The following is a 17,367-nucleotide window of genomic DNA, read 5'->3' on the forward strand; positions in this document are numbered from 1 at the left end:
TAATAACATCATGGCAAGGTAGCAGCATTTAACACTGGATATTTCTATCAGCGAGCATAAAAATATATGGATGTTAACTGGTTTTGTTTTTTGTTTTGTTTTGTTTTGTTTTATTTTTTTAAGATTTTATTTATTTGTCAGAGAGAGAAGGAGATAGAGATAGAGACAGACAAGCAGGGGGAGCAGCAGGCACAGGGAGAAAGCAGGCTCCTCACTGAGCAGGGAAACCAATACAGGACTCAATCCCAGGAGCCTGGGATCATGACCTGAGCTAAAGGCTGATGCTTAACTGACTAAGCCACCCAGGCGTCCCAGAAGTTAACTGTTGATAAAACTGCAAAGAGTGCATTGCATGTCACTGATAGTTCCTCACCACTCCCTGCTCATTGCTTTGTCCTGGGCTCTAAAACCTAGTATATTACACTTTTCCCTTTATACTGGTCAAGGGTAAACAGAAATGCCCTGCAAGAGGTCACTGGGATCAAACCTTTTAAGATTCATATTTATATTTTTCTAGCATGTTTATTATCTAAGAAAAAAAGGAGTTATAACTTATGATTAAATCTATAAAAATGAAGGTACATGCTTAACATTTTTTTTTTTTTTTTTTTTTTTTTTTTACAGACGTGGATACAAGGCAAAAACACTTTGGAGACTTCCAAGTTCTAGATTCCAAAAGGCTAACAAGGACTTCTAAGCAACAGACCAAAGTCAGCTTTTGGAGGTTAGGCAATTCAGAGAAGAAAAATAAATGGCAGGAGGTGGGCGGGGTGGGGGAGTAGATTAGAGGAGAAAATAATTCCAGATCCCACAAAAGTTGCCAGTATAAGGCCATCATCAGTGGTTTGCTAGTCACTAGGATAATAGCCCTCTGCTTTTTGCTGAGTGGAGGGACTAACGCCAGACATGATGTGGTTATTTGGTTAACTTGATCCCCTGCTTAAAACTTCCAATTGCTCCTCATTGCCATAGGACCAAGTACAAATCCTTAATAAAAACCTCAAACTCTGTGGGGTGCCTGGGTGGCTCAGTGGGTTAAAGCCTCTGCCTTCAGCTCAGGTCATGATCCCAGGGGTCCCGGGATCGAGCCCCACATCAGGCTCTCTGCTCCTTGGAGAGCCTGCTTCCTCCTCTCGCTCCCAGACTGCCTCTCTTGCCTACTTATAACCTCTGTCTGTCAAATAAATAAATAAAATCTTAAAAAAAAAAAAAAAGAAAGAAAGAAAGAAAGAAAGAAATACTTAAAAAAAAAAAAAAAAAACTCAAACTCTGAACCATCTGGCCCTGTCTCCCTCTTCAGCGTTTTCTTCTGTCCTTCTCTTCTTTATTTTCAGACTTTCTTCAGGTCTTCAGAGAAATTCTGTTCGCAACTCCTGCTTCTGTCTATCTCCAAGTGTCATTCAGATGTCAACTTAATTTCTACTCTTTCAAGGAATTATTTTCTGACTCCTAAGACATATTCCATTTCCTTCCCATATGCCCCAGTAGCATCCTTTACTCCTTATTGTAATATTCTCATCAGGCTGCTAATGCACTCTTGAAGGTCTTTCTTCCTTGCTAGTCTTCTGTGAGGAGAAGGTATCTGTATCCCCCAAGCATCCAGAACAACGCTTGATTTCTAAGACATGCTAAATAACTGTGTTGATTGGAGTGAAGCTGAGTGAAAGGCCCTGAGATCTGGAGAGGAAGGATTTCTTTGAATTCCCCCAAGTACTTGCTTATCACATTCCATGATGGCAGAGTTATGAGCCTTACCTAATAATCATAATAGTGTTTGATGGTTTTATTTGTAAATTTAAAGGCATTCCATTATCCATTGGTCAACAAATATGTGCATGTCCCTATGGGTCCTGAAATTGTGCACGGTCTCCTTACTCTGGGTTGGCAGACACCAAACAATTAATTAAAACTGCATTCATGAAGGAACAGTATGAGTAGGACTCATGACTTATTCTGGCGGGATGGAGGACGGCTGGAGCTCACCGCTTGCAGTAATGCGATATATTCTCAGTCGGTTAGTCTCAGCCAGAGTGCCTGTGCTCTGTGTCCACAGAGTGGGCTGGAAACTTGGATGCAGGACCAAGCAGTGGAGGAAGGGGGCAGGGGGAAAGGCAGCTACGCAAGTAAAATGTACTGAATCAAAGTCATGACTTTGGAGGCAATCACCTATGGCCTCCAACAAAGGCTCCCCCGTGTAACGCACTTTCAAAGCCCCATCTTCCCCAGCCCCTTACCTAGAGCTGGCTTGCCCACCTGAGTCACTTCCACCAGCCCTTCCACTCAGGCTCAGGGAGGCCTTCAGTTTACTTTCACTAACACTCAAACTCAAGCACCGATGGTTCTTTTTCCCCAACCCACAAGGCGGGTTATTGAGGCTCCCATCCACCAACACGTGCACCAGGCACTGGCTTTGGAGCCTTACCTTGGATGTGATCTAGAAATTCACAGGGAGGTTTTTCAGGTTATCAGCCCTTTACTCTTTCTACAACCCAAAGGCACACTCTCTGCTGAGCTGAGCACAGGCCTCCCAGAACCACATCAGGTTAGCCCAGAGTACCCTGCCCAGGCAAGAGTGAGAAGAGAGTACAGAGTATAGGCTGTGTGTTCATTAACACCACCATCGTTAATATTGCCACTATCCTAATCACTAGCTGTTTGGACAGGTTGCTCAACCCCTTTGAGCCTGAATTTACTTAGCAACAAAAAGGGTATTTAAAACTATCCAGGATCTCTCTTACCGGGATATCCCTCCAGTATCCCCAAATAAGTGGAAATTTTGACCCTATATACATACACAGACACGCAATTTCCTTCTTCTGTCTTCTGGATAATAACTTCCAAGCAGCATAAGCAAAGGCCTTTCCTCAGTTGCTGAAGTTTGAGTGTAGAGGCTGGTTAAGAGCCATTTTATCTTGGTCTCCCACCTAACTTCATACCCACATCCAATTGGTTATAAAGACCATCCATAACGCCACAGGAATCTGCCAAATTCATTTTCTCCACCACCACCACCCTACAAAACTGGTCAATCCATGGGGTGCCTGGGTGGTTCAGTCATTAAGTGTCTTCCTTTGGCTTAGGTCCTGATCCCAGGGTCCTGGGATTGAGCCCCACATCGGGGAGCCTACTTCTCTCTCTCTCCCACTCCCCCTGCTTGTGGTTCCTCTCTCACTGTCTCTCTCTCTGTCAAATAAATAAATAAAATCTTTTTTTTTTAAAAATCGGTCGATCCAGCTAAGGTCTGGACAAATGCAATGCTTCCTCAACTGACCTTTCCACCTGAACATTCCCCCTTCCTTAATCTTTCCTATACAGCAGGATAAGACAAATCTTCCTAAGGTGTCACTTTTATTATGCCATCATCTTTCTGCAAAATCTTGAATTCTTGCCCACTGAATCAAATCCACATTTCTGAGACTCTTCCCAATCTCATTTCTCAGCATTGACACATCTCAGGACAACCATCTCCTCCAGTCAAACTGCAGCCTCCATAAATCCCTTCCTGTCACCCACTAAATGGTCCCTTACAACCTATCTAAGCCCCACTGGTCATATAATGCCCAGATCACAGCCTGGCCCTCCATGGCATCCTCCCCAGCACGTCACCCCTAGGTGGCCTCCCCTCCCTCCCGCATCAGAAAACAAGATTATATCTTCTAGAGAACAAGTACCCTTTCTTCAGAACTCACCTCTCCAGGACCACCCATGTGCTCCCAATCTCATCACTCTCCTGACTTGCCATCCTCAGAATTAAAAGAACTTTTTCTCAAGCCAAAATCATTATGTAAATGACCCCAACCCACAGGCTTTATTTGTCAGGCACTGCACTGAGTCCTTTACAGACATTAGTTCAGTTACTTCTCAGTGCAATCTGTCAAAATGAGTCCTCTTCATTGATTTACCATTCAACACACATTTCAGTGAATTCTAACAGGGAAAATACTAAAAAATAAATATACACAAAATACAGGTACATATATACAAATTACAGTATATAAAAATGATATTCTATTATAGAAGTATATTACACAATTTTTTTTTCTTTGAAGGATTCTATAAAAGCTATGAATGAAGTAAAATAAGGCCAAGGAGTAGGGAAACACACATGAGTTGTTATATCAGATGAAGTCATTTGAGAAGTACTATTTTAATGAAGATCTGAACAAATGAGGAAGCAAGCCAGTAGAGTATATGGGGCAAGAATAGTCCAAGTACACATAAAAAACTAAGTTACAGAGAGGCCATGTGGCTTCCTAAGGTCACACAGGAACAGACATAGTATCTGAACCCTTGTTCTGACTCCACAACCTTATTCTGAGACCCCAGTCTTCATGCCCCATTAATGCTCTGCAGCAGTTCACTCCGGTCACTCACTGTGGCTTTTTGAAATTCTTGTATTCCCCACTACGTGATAACCATGGACCATCTATGCACCAGGCATTGACCTCCATGACATTTTCCTCTCCAATTTCTTCTCTAGCTGTGACATTTTTCCTTAGTTTTGTGTCCATCGCTCACCTTTCTTCTTCATCCTAGACTCTGCCCCTTATTCAGTGTCATGTCTTTAATTACCTCTGCTCTCTGCAGCTGACTCCCACATTTGACCCTCCAGGTTAGTTTGTGGGCCAGCTTCTTGGCAGTAGGGACACGCCTCATTCATTGCTCTATTCCTGATACCTGTCGCAACACTAGATGCTCAATAAATGTGTGCTTCTCTGAAATCAATTAAACTTGAACTCCATGATTCCAACTGCCTTTGGGACAGCTGACCTTGATTCTTTCCCAGTCGGAATCAATATTTCTAAAAGTGAGCATGTTATCATTTCTCCAGAACCTGTTTTCCTCCTATGTTCCTGGCTTCTCATCATGGCATCACAAGGTCCCCATCACCAGTCTCCCCACCTGTCTCCTTCCCAGTCCTCCAACCTTTCCCATCCCCACTGCCTTTACCCTTGAGCAAACGCTGTCTCTTACCTAGACAAACACAACCACCTCCTAATGACATCCTTATCGATGATGCATCCTACACAACCCCGTAAAATTAATGTTCCTCACCCTGTCACTCCTAACTAACTTCAACTGGCTCCCCACTGCCTGAAGAACCCAATCTCCATCTCACTTTCCAGGCCCAGATAGCCCAGTAACTACTCCTGTCTCCATTTTGAGGGAGGAAGCCCTCCTTAAAGGCCTTAAATTTCATAGCCCCAAACTGGATCTCACTTCCTTTCAACTAAACCTACCCTGTATTGCCCATAGTAGTAAATAAATATATGCTGCCCATTGGTGGCCCAACCCAGAAATCTAGGTTTCCCAGCTCCTCCTTCTCCCCCGACCCTTATTAACACCTGTCATCAATCCCTTCTTTTCTTCTATCTTGTCTTCTATCTTGTCTTCTATCTCACGTGCTCCTTCTACTCTCAGCCATGTCACTGATGCTTTACCATGTTCCTCAATATGCCTCACCCACAACCCCACCCCAGCAGGAAACCATGCCTGCTGTTTCACCCCCTTCTGGCCAAATGTCAATCACTGCAGTTATCTTCTCAACATGCAAATATGATCTCACTGTGCTCTTGATTGGAATTTATCAGTGTTACCCACTGCCTTCATGTCCTGACACTGCCTCCTTCTCCAGCTCCCATTTCACTGCTCCCTCCTACCCCCAGCTTCACTGCAACACACACAACTTCACACTGTTCCTTGACTGCACCATGTGTTCTCATAGGACCAGCTATAGACTCACAGCTCTCCCCACCTCCAACATCCATCATCCCACCTGCTGCCTTTCCCGGGAAAACTCTTTCTCCTCCTCCAGCCCCATCCAGTCTAGGGAGCGTTCTCTGACCCTACTCAGCCTATAAGAGTGACTCATGTCTGTGTTGCCAAAGCACTCCACACTGGACACTGTCATAGGATTTTCCAAATGCTAATTACCATCTTCCATGTCAAGCTCTTTAACTAGACTCAGGGCTCCCCATGGGATATCCTCATCCCTGTATTCTAGCCCTTTGAACAATACTCAACAAAAAAGAGATGTTAATATGTTTCTAGAACTCGGAACAATATTTGACAAATAATAGATATCTATTATGTTTCACAAAAGAATAAATTGGCTCACATTTGAAAAATCCCCTACTGATAACAGGGAGGAGTAATATTATCTAGTCTATAGGTTAGTGCTGTTTCTCTGTGTAATGTTTGTTTTATATTTTATAAGACTCTGTGAAACCAATATCACTTAATAACAAATCATGTGGTTATGTAAGGTCCTCTCTGTGCTCCCTCAGCTTATAATTTCATAGTAGACAAGGACCTGCTGATATCCTCTTTCAAGGACATACTCTAGGGTACTGTGAGGGTATTTAGCAAGTGCCTTTGAAAATCAGGTAAGTTAACATACTCTACCCTATCAGTACATGATTCAGAGCAAGTAGGATTCTGAGGTGGAGAAGGAAGATCAGATTTAAAAGCTTAATTCCTAGACTTTAAACAGCTAATATGCCTTTTTCTATTCAGAAACATTTACCAGCAGTGTCCCTCCTTCAGTGGGTAATTGATAAACATGTTTTAAGTGGATGTCTGTTGAACAACATCCTCAAAACTACTTATAAAACCATCAAAACAAATTGCATTAAGACCAAAGTTATAACTGTCACTGCTTGAGATTTGAAATTCTATTCTAATGATAGTTATGAAAATCTCATGCTCAGGGATCCAAAGATAAATGTAACTGTTTAAAACTGCAAGGTTTCTCACAAATTATGTCCATGGTTCAATCTTCCCAGTTCAGTGTTTGTAGATTTTGCACTGTCAGTATGTATCCTGCGAGGTGAACAATTCTGAAAGTTACCTTAATGACTAATTTTCATTTGGAATCTATATTCCCCACTCTGACTAGGAAGGTTTATAGGGTTCAGCTGCAAATCTAGTACTTAAATCACATCAGAAGGGCTGGTGTTTATTACTCTGCAGCTTTGCAGTTTTAGATGTTTTGCCTTTTTAAAACTACCTTACAATGCCTCCATCAAAAATGGAATTTATTCTATAACACACGGCAGGAGAAGTCCCTCACTCTTTGTTCCTGCTCAAGGCTGTATTCTACGGTCTTCGGCTTTCTTTTTCCATGTTTCTCAGTGTCTGGTTCTGAATGCTCATTGTTTTATACTTGTCCCCCCAAGATTTCCCTCCCCACCACCTTCAAATTAATGTAATGCACCTGTGTTTCAGAGCCTGCACCAACCCTCTGATCACAACTTCAGCAGGAAACAAGGATGAAACTGGACCTTGAAAGGAGAGGGAATGGGAAACAGATTGCGATAATACTGTGTGTCTCAGTAGGAAGAGACTTGACTTCCAATTAAAGGGAGTTTGGGGAAATATCATGATTTAAGAATTCTTGGGGAAAATGTGAGAGAAAGGTTTGACAGAATCAGATTTTCACAAATGCTCACAATGTTAACTCAGGTATAATATTCTCATGGTCAATGGTTGACTGCACAAAATTCAATTTAAAAATTAAAGTGATAGTCCACTTAATTTTTTAAAATTCTACACTAATTTAAAATGCCTCCACCTTGACCAGAACATTATTTAAGCTGGCAGTAAGAGAGCTGGGAATGGTCAATTACTTTATGATTATCTTTAAACAGAAGTTATTACCCATTCTGTACTCGCCAAGCTTCAAAATCATATTTGTTTTATGAGAAAAAAGTGCACTTCTTCGGAGAATCCCAGTATAACAGCTCTTAAAAATCTTGAAAAACATGTAAGTAACATCAGGTCTTTAAGTGGCCAACAGATAAACCCATATTACAGATGGAAAGATAGAAGACAGGAAGAAACTGGGCAAGAGAACAGGATTACAGGATACAGGATTGTGAACACAGTTCTTTTAATAGCTTTATTTTTTAAGACCCCAGAAAAAGGAAGGTCAAGTTCAATATCACAGTTTGCCTTCACTGCATTCACTTGGAAGGGAATGCCGCCTCTGCCAACTGCAAAGAATCTTGTTTTTCAGCACCCTCCTCCCATCATCCTTCCCTCTGTGATGGCAGTGAATATTTTAAAACAGGCACATTTAGCTATTTCTTTTCTCCGCTACTCAAGTATACACACCTGGTACATACTCAGTAAATCTCTCTTGAATAAACAGTAACCTTTCTGAAGGCCATCTCCACATCTCGCTGATCCCAGCAGCAAGGAGTTTCTTTGTAAATATTTGCTGAATTAAACTCATGTCATCATTACGGAATCTATTCCTATAATCTAGGAGTGGATAGGATTACCACCACTTGATAAATGGAGAAAGAGGAACAGGGACCTTCTACTCACTGGCTATTTCACATGGTCTTACCTTTCTAAGGTAAGTTAAAATTTCTCTCGATTAAACCCCTCTCCAAATTAAACTTGCTCTCAGGACTTGATTTGCAGGGTTACTTCTGAAATGCCTGTTAGTTCCATAGTATCGTTTTGTTTTGTTTCAAATTCCCTGCAGAAACAACAAGAAGAATGGAGAGCACACTTCCATGAGCCTGAGATGGAGTACAGAGTTTACTCTCACCTTTACATACGACCGTAATAGAAGATATTTTAATTCACGCAACAATTCTCTGGAGCACAAACATACACAAAGAACACGGATACATGGTTTGGGCAAGACCATTTTTTGGTAAGTAGTTTCTCATTCTGGTCTAATGGAAATGGATTAAATTGCAAAAAAGTACAACCCGAAATAAAGCCCCTGGCAGAATATCCATTCTGAGATATAGTTGCACGCGTCCTTTTCACCCAATTTTATTATGAAACTCATGAAGGCATTTGGAAGTCACATGTTCTCTTATTAAAAATCACTAATCATCATACTGGGGGACAGCCCTGGGGACACCTGAGCATCTGTAACACAACGCACCGACCATATTACAATGAAGATGTGAGAAAGAGAGTGTGTTCTCACATAGACTGCAGTAGTTACCGTAGCAATCAAAGCTGATTCTGATTCCCACTTGGGCTGCAGATACTGTCATTTCATAAATAAACTGCTTCACTCAACAGAGCCTTCAAAATATTAAAGAGTGTTGACGTCTAGAGATGAAAGTCTGTTTTTTCCTCCAAAACCTTGTTAAAGACCAACTTAAAATGCCCGTTTACAACTGCTACCGTAAAATAGGTTGACTGCTCAGTTTTACCTAAAGAAGTCATCGGGGTGAAATATGTAAGGGAAAGAAGTTTCTAAAAGGTCAATTATATATCCAAAGGGTATTTAAATATATCCGAAAGGGCATTTCCAAAGGGAGAGCGATTCAACCACACCGACTGTTTGTTCAGAAGGAAAAAATCAGCCCATAAGACAGGCATGGAGGCCAAGTGCTCCAGAGGACAAATTCTCTATGTGTATCTCTGTTCGAATTAGTCCTTATTGTCCGAGTGTGCGGAGAACGTCTGTGTTTCAACCCTGTGAGCCACTCCTTCTCAGAGTTCCTAATCCACAGGCACGTTGCACACATCTAGAGCTGCCTAAGTGTGACCCGCTCACTGAGCGATGAGAGGCATCCAGCCACAGAAGTAGGAGGAAAAGAGCTGAACGCCATCATCTTCTCAGCCCTGACACAAGATCCAGCCCCTTCCCAAGACCCTCCCTATGAAGCCTGATGGTCTCTGTGAATTCTGATATGGAATAAATGGAAATACACACCATGAGTGTTGTTTCCAGTTTCTTCTTTCCATTCCTTTCCACTGTCACTGCTATAATTGGAGAAAAAATTTACCATTTGATAAGGATAATGACAAAGAGGCTAATAATGATGGTAGGTGGTGGTATAGCCAGTGAGGCTCTAGGCTGGGAGACATTAGGAGGGGCCACTCTCTGTAATGGGAGCTCAGACTACAGCAAATCACAATCATGATTCAGAGGGAATACTCAACTAACCTTCCCACTCTTATCCACAGGGGAACCAAAAGAGGTCAAATTAACTCACTGGGGGCCCCTCGGACTACAACTCCTAGAGGTGGTAGTTCGGGAAAGTTATTAAGGCTGAAGGAAGAGTTGCGGCAACAGCATCCAAAGACAACCTTGACTATTGCTCTGAATACACAGAAAACACTGGGTACTTACTAACCCCTTCTTCAGAAATAATGTAAGATCTCATAGCAATGCATTATGGACGCAAACGCATGCACAGAGAGGAGACATGCTCTTTTGATGTTCTATTACTATCCATATAGACCTGGCCCACTGAATGGAAAAGACAGGGAACCCAAAAGGAATGTCACTTCCAGTAGATACTTACCAAGCAGTCAAATGTGAATTCTAATTTGGGGTCTTCAATGGATCTATCCCCGGGCAACCCAGTTTAAATTCAATTAACCATGCCTTCAGCAGGTTTTCTTGTGAATCACTGTGCCAGTACTTACTAGGGTATGAAAATGGTACGATCCTCCCCATCAAGGAGTTACCATTTAAGAGCTGCAAATGAGATGAACACGCCTAGCTTATTCTCTGTCTTGTCATTCAGATATAGATCAAAATAAAAGAAAAAATGACCTAAGAAAATTCAAAGCAGAATTCTTTGAGGAAGAGACAGGGAGAAATCAATAGGCTGCACAAGAAAGACACTGCATTTGCAGTAAGTCTTGAGGGATACATTCAATGTGAAACAATTAACAATGTTCAGTGGGCAACGTGGGGGCAGAAAGTTCATTCGAAGCAGTAGGTACAACTTGAGATGCGCTTGAGATAGGCACACTTAGAGAACAGTCCAATTTAGCAGGTCAAAGTGCAGACCTATAAGTCATGGAAGATAATGTTGGATTGGAAGACTGTCAACATACTGTGGGAGCCTGCCTATCAAGCTAAAGAAACTGTTTTTAGTTCTATAAGGCATTAAAATCATGGGAAGGCATTAAAAGGTTTTGCACAGGTTAATGACTGTACTCAAATCAGTTTTTAGTGAATTTGGTTTGTTTTGAGTGGGGAGGCACTTGGTGCAGACAGGAGGCAACCATCGCGGTCTGGGAAATAACAAGAACATGATCTTGAGTGTACAATGAATCCTGGTGTAGGAGCTAGACATAAAGCCAAGATAGAATCAATAAGGCCTGGGGATGGTTTCCACAGGGAAGGGGAGGCAATGATTAAGGTGGGAAGTACCACAGATAAGTAAACACTTTTGTGGGTTTGTTTGTTGTTGTTGTTTAACTGTAGTTCTCAAATAATGATGCTATCATTAGCAAAATTTAGAAAATAAATTGTTCTTTGAAGAGAGGACAGGTCTTTTCTAACATGTTACTTTAAAGTGCTAGTAAAAATCGCTGATAGGTCTGCTCAGCCACTCATGGAAATGGACTGGAAAAGGATCAGTCGAGAGCTATAGAGTAAGAAGACTTCTATAACAAAGATTCACCAAGACCACAGTCTGATTAAAAAGAGAATGTAGAAGGAGAAGACAATTAAGACAAAAGTGTCTGGAAAGATGCACAAAACAGACAAGGAAAGAAATAAAGATCAGAAAAAAAGAGATCTGAGAGAATTAGGAAGAACTAGAATAACACATTCAGAGAATCCGAGGGAGACTTCATTCAACAAATTATCTGTTGTTGAGCAAATGTACCATGTGAGGGTTCACGCTAGATGCTGGGGATACAAGGTAGGCAAAACACAACAGCTCTGCTCCCATGAAGTTCATAGTTTTCTAAGGAGTGTTGACAAACAGCACAAAGCATCACAGGGAGTCTGGGATGATATAAATTAAGATAAGACCATTAGGACCTTTAAACAGATGCACACTTCAAAAAAATAAAAAGGTGATTCAATGCCCAAGGATGAATAAATTTATAATGACAGGTGTACTTACAGAAACTTAAACCACTTTTAAGGATGGCAAGGCCCATGGAACAAAATATACACTCATCATCCCGTGCTTCTTTCCTCCCCCCCCCCCCCCACTCTCTGGTCTGTCTCTCTCACACACATACATACACTTTAATCTGCTTGAAATAAGAAGGGAGGCTATTAAGTAAACAAGCACACTCCACTATGAAATATTGAAATGTAACATTATCCACATGTTCTAGAAAACCTGTGAGGACAAGGAAAACAAAAGGACAAAGAAGAAAAAGAAGAAGAACCAGCAGCAGCAGCAGCACCACCACCACCACCATATACTTTATCTTCAAAAGATTCAACCACTATTTGGTCTACGATTCTGCAGAAATCTTGCATACACATTTTATATTACATGGCTCATTAATTTCCAAACCATCCATAGCCTTATTTTATGAAACACTGCATAAGAATTGGCCAAAAAAAAAAAAAAAAAAAAGCACAGCAAAAGGAGGAGAGGGGTTGCTTAATTTTAACACTTGAATCATATCATTTGCTTAGTACCTTCTTACATTTAATGACATGAATAAAACAGAATAATGCCTGTGTGATAAAAAGCTTTTCCTGGGCTATTCAGCATACATAGACTTTTCACTGTGACCCATGTGGAATCACTAATTTGGATTTGCCTTACCCTTAATAACACAAAACAAGCTGGATCATCATACATCTGTCAACAATACAAAAATCACAGAGCTTTTTCACTCCAGTAGTGCTGGTTTGCAAACCCCAGACCTTCCCTGGGTAAAATCTGAAACCGGCCTCCATACACAGAGGATAAGAAGACCAAAGAAAGAGGCCGACCACTCCAGACTGGTAGGTGGCAGATGCAATAAGCAAGGGAACTTACATAGGATGCTTGCAGTGGCGGCTTCGGGAGAAGATCTCCTGCCCCCCAGCCAGAAACTTATAAGTTCATATAGAATCCTTAGAAGAGCTCAGTCACATACACCATCCAGATGGCCTCAGCAACACCTTTCTCTCTCAAGACTATGTCCTTGAAAACAGTTCCTGCTTTGGCGGGCAGAACATACATTCCAAGGGCAAGGGAGCAGGGGAGGAGCTTCCAGTGGTCCAGGTCTAGCTGCTGGATCCAACAGTAGTCATGTCCTTTGGATGACCTCTTCTAACAATGACTGAAATGTCCATGCATTTCCCTCCCCACTTTTAGCTGTAGACTACATCACATAACATATGCCATCCCTAAGTTAGATGGCACAAATTGAGGACACCGATGAATAATCTTACAAGGTTTTTTTTTTTTTTTCTTTTTTAACTCCGACCTTATTTCTGATTCTCTTTCAAATATACTGCTGAATTATCATCTCCCTCTGTCTCTCCACTGGTAGCAGGATTATGTTTGATTTCATAGCCAGGGAGCAAAATAGTAAGAATAGACAATTTTGTGAAAAATATATTCTGGGCAGGCTTTTGATATAATGTGGAAGCTGGTGACAGGGAGGCTAAAAGTGAGCACCACAATTTTTAAGAAACCTTTTCTATTCGTACTTATTTATGAGATGTCCATTTTCTGCACTCTAGCATTAACAGTGTTTCAACTATAGAGATTTAGAGGTGATGTTCATCAGTTAGCATGCTAAATACATTGTCTGCTAAAAGAGAGCAGAGAATAAACTTTTTTAGCTATATTTTAAAGTTTGAGTAACCCAGTTCAACCTTGCTGCCATCCTTCCTACATTTCCCTCCTATTTTTCCTTTCATGTGGTTTTCTCCTTCATCTCTCTGCAAACCACTTTTCATAGCATTCTGGATCTAGAGTCAGGTCATAAAACACATACACACACACATGCTTTTCTCTAATTCCTCTCATCTTTATTCATTCTTCTCAGTCTGATCCCCCAGTTAAATTTTGTTTCAGTTCTGATTAAATCATTTTATAAACCTCCATCCAAGAGGCATATATTCAAGGGAAAACCATCATGGTCATGTTGGAAGTTATGCAAATGTCTCACTTGTTTGAAAGCAAACAAGAAATCAGGAGCTATTGTTTTAAAAACAAGAACTGAAGGTAGAGTTCAAACCTTTAAAAACGACAGTCCTTACTTATCCCAAGATTAAGGAAGACCATTCTATATCGGAGCACAAATAACCGAAGTATTTAAGCATGTATTTGGTGGAAATAACATAGACTACATATTCAGGGGATCATTCTCGAATAATATTAACCTTGAAATCTAACAAAACAAGAACAAAAAGATGCTCCAAGCTTCTTTTCCTTTATTCTTCTCATATGACAATTAACTCTAAAAACATGCAACACAATTCAAGAAACAGGTGTCAAATTAATTCAAGCCAGAAAAATCTTCACTTTTGGTCTCACCTTAACCAAGATATAAATCGACATCTTTCTATTCTCCAAAGGAACAATGAACACATGCTGATTTTAAAAATGGTACTAAAAGTATTTTTTAATGTATCATACTCCCCAGATGTGATTTCATCTTTGTTTCCATTTTATCTAACAAATAGAGATTATGGCCACCTGTGGCACTGTGAATAGACTGGACAAGCTGATTCTATCCCCATCTGGCCAATTAAAGACTAGGCCCAGCCAAAAAGCTGTTATCAGTGAGTAGCCAAACAATGCAAGCCACCCTCTTCTCCAGACTTTCCTTTACTAATCTATCTTCAAGTTCCCACTGCTGTCTTGTGCATGAGTGCAGTTCCTAAAAGGACAGCTAGCTCTCCACCTTATTCTTTGCCAAAGGAACAGCAAAGACAGAGACCCTATAAACTCAACGATTTACTTAGCCTTCTACACTTAAAATGCCATTCTGGAAAAAATCCAACTTCTTAACGATTTTCAGCATCCCTCATAAAACATATCCTAGACATACTTGGTTCATAATGAGAGAACTATTGCCATAAGTGAAACCAGAACTAAACATCAGTACAGGTCAAACTTGGGACTTTAAAGGTAATGGTCATATTCTTTTTTTTCCCCCCAGCCTGTAACAGGCTAAGACTTTTCTCTTTAAAATGTCAAATAAGGCTGGTGTCCTCCTAATTACAATGACCTTAACAATATATTAGAGAGGGAAGACAAGAAAGGAAAAATCTCCATATTTCAATGTTCAAATTAGAGTGACAGACTCAAGTTGTCTGAAGTGACTCCATTTCCCTGGATATAAACAAGTAGAATGTGGAAATACCTCCTTCCCTGCAACTCAAGTCCATGCGTGTCATCCTATAAATCTATGCTAGAGCCATATGTACGACCCCTCATCTTATATAAGTTGGGAAATGTCCAGCTCTCCATTAGCTTCATATGTCCTGCAACCCCCTTCATTCTGTTTATGGCTCCTCTAAAGCTCTTATACATGGGAGCCATCTAAAAACAAACTGATTCAACCAAAGGTGCTGTGGGGGGTGAGGGAGGCGGGATATCTCATCCCGTTTCACGATGGATCCCACTAAACTCATCAAACCATGTCCTTCCCTTGCTTTCGCAGAATATAGGCTACTCTGAAAGCCAAACACCTTGCAAAAGAGGACCGGGTACCTTTCCAAGGCTGTACTGTATATAAATTATTTCCAAGTGTCACTGAAGACCATTTTCTCTGAACACACTAAACTGAGGCTGGCAATAAAACAAGACGCACGCTCCTGCTGAAGAATCTGACCCGAGAAACATTCCGCCTGTATGTTACCAGGAAACCAAAATAGAGTTTTAATGAAGAAATGTTTGGGAGCATAAAGGAAAAGTGGATGAAGAGGATCAATACTATTTCAGCTCTTTTCTCCCCAGGTGTTAGGGGAAGGAAGTGTGTGGTCTGCAGTCATCTGGCCGATGCATAAACAACATGGGAAATTTTCAGAGAAGGCAAAAGTAGGCACAGGATCAGATCGCAGGGGACCCCGCCACCAGCGAGTTTCACACACACTTCAAACAGCTCTTCTTCCCGACCTGGACCTTGCGTGCACCCCCCCCCCCCCTCCTTGGTATCCCCATCCCCGCCGCTCCCACCTCTCCTTCCCAGTCCCGCCTGGGTGGCCATCTCTCATGCAGCAAAGGCAACAAGCGTCCCCAGCCCCAGGCGAGGAAGGGGGTCCCCGTCTCAGCTCGCGAAGGAAGGAGGGGAAGAAGGGCGCCCGCTCTCATGCTTAAAGCATCCTACCGCCTGTGGAGCTCGCCTCCTCCAGCTGAGCCGAGATGCTTTCCACCCTCCTCACATTCATCTTCGGGGACGCAGGGTGCAGGAGCGGGACTCGAGAGTCGGCGGCCCAGAGGCGTGTGTTGACCGGTCTGGCACCGGAGCGCACTCGCCGCTCGGCCCGGGGCGTCCGCGGCGCTGGGAGCGCGAGGCGGCGGCGGCGGGCAGGACGCGCGGAGCCGGCTGCAGGTGCGGCGGAGGCCGGCGGGGGGCGCCGGGGGCGCTGCGCGGCGCTGGGCAGCGGGGGCGCGCGGGCGGCCTGGAAGCGGGCGCCGTGCACTGTACACCCGAGAGCGCCGCGCCCCCTCCTCTCGCGCGTTTCCGCGCCGTCCCTGCCACCTGCTGCCAAGTCACCACCGCCCGGGGGACTGGCGCGGTGGCTCCTGCCACCGAGCGGCCAGACCTGAAAGAGACCAGAGGGGACGACGGGTTATGAGAGGCGCCTCGGGGACCCCTTCTTGCTATGCGGCGCCTGGCGGAGAACGCGCAGGTGAATTCCGCAGGGGCTCAACTCGGACAGCTAGACTGGAGATGGTGCACAAAAGTTGGGCCGAGTCGGAAGGACACCAGCAGGGAAGCGCAAGGAGATGCCCTTCTCCAGAACCGGGCAGAGAGCCAGGAACTCCTAGAACTCCGAGACAGGAAACTTTCCCAGTTGAAGCTAGAACCAGTCATGCGACTTGGCTACGTGTTGAGAAACGCTGGCTCTGCCCGCCAGGGTGTGCGGGGGACAAGGCCTAGATGAAGAATGCAACCTTGGATGGCGGGGGGTGGGGGGCGGGCTGGAGGTGCAGGAGATTGGGAGGCGTTTTGGACAAGCGTCCCTAGGAAGGTTTCATTGGAAGGCTCCCTGGCAGCCGCAGGGGGGTTTTTCCTCACCACCCCCATGGTTATCTACCCTCTTAAGCAAACCAAAGCTGGTAATGTTTGGGAAGATAAAGACAAACCAGTAAACCAATTGTGGCCATGGTTACTACTTGAAAAAAAAAAATAAATAAATAAATAAAATCCTCACTACAGTGTTGCATGAAGCCTCTTTTGAGAAGAAAGGTCAAGTTGACCAGTTCTCTCAGCAAAAGGACTTCACATTTCCTCTGGGTTGAAGCCATTTCTAAATGTTTGCAAAACCGTCCATTTTCCCTGTAGACACACCCCACCCCCCCCATACACACACTGTCTCCAGATGAAATCCCCCTTACTCCAACGTCTCCAAAATACGACATTTTCTTGCTCTACCTCCTCTCCCCAATCCCAGGAGTGACTCACTTGGGGTCTTGTGAGGTCTCTCACTCCTCTTTTGGTTCATGGTTAAGG

The 17,367-nt window shown here is 42.9% G+C and overlaps 1 protein-coding gene across 2 annotated transcripts in view; it reads right to left on the reverse strand.

The window, feature by feature from the left end:
- Nucleotides 1-16,223, reverse strand: part of KCNIP4 (potassium voltage-gated channel interacting protein 4) — a 1,175,184-nt gene extending 1,158,961 nt beyond the window's left edge. Inside the window, exon 1 of one of the 2 annotated variants that reach the window (XM_059381719.1) lies at nucleotides 16,018-16,223. In XM_059381719.1, coding sequence (XP_059237702.1) covers nucleotides 16,018-16,078 — 61 coding nt within the window. In that variant the 5' untranslated portion in view covers nucleotides 16,079-16,223. The remainder of the gene's footprint in view (nucleotides 1-16,017) is intronic. The other variant, XM_059381728.1, reaches the window with a different exon arrangement.
- Nucleotides 16,224-17,367: the final 1,144 nt, after the last annotated feature.

The sequence above is a fragment of the Mustela nigripes genome, chromosome 1 (genome assembly GCF_022355385.1).
Source record: "Mustela nigripes isolate SB6536 chromosome 1, MUSNIG.SB6536, whole genome shotgun sequence".
NCBI lineage: Eukaryota > Metazoa > Chordata > Mammalia > Carnivora > Mustelidae > Mustela > Mustela nigripes.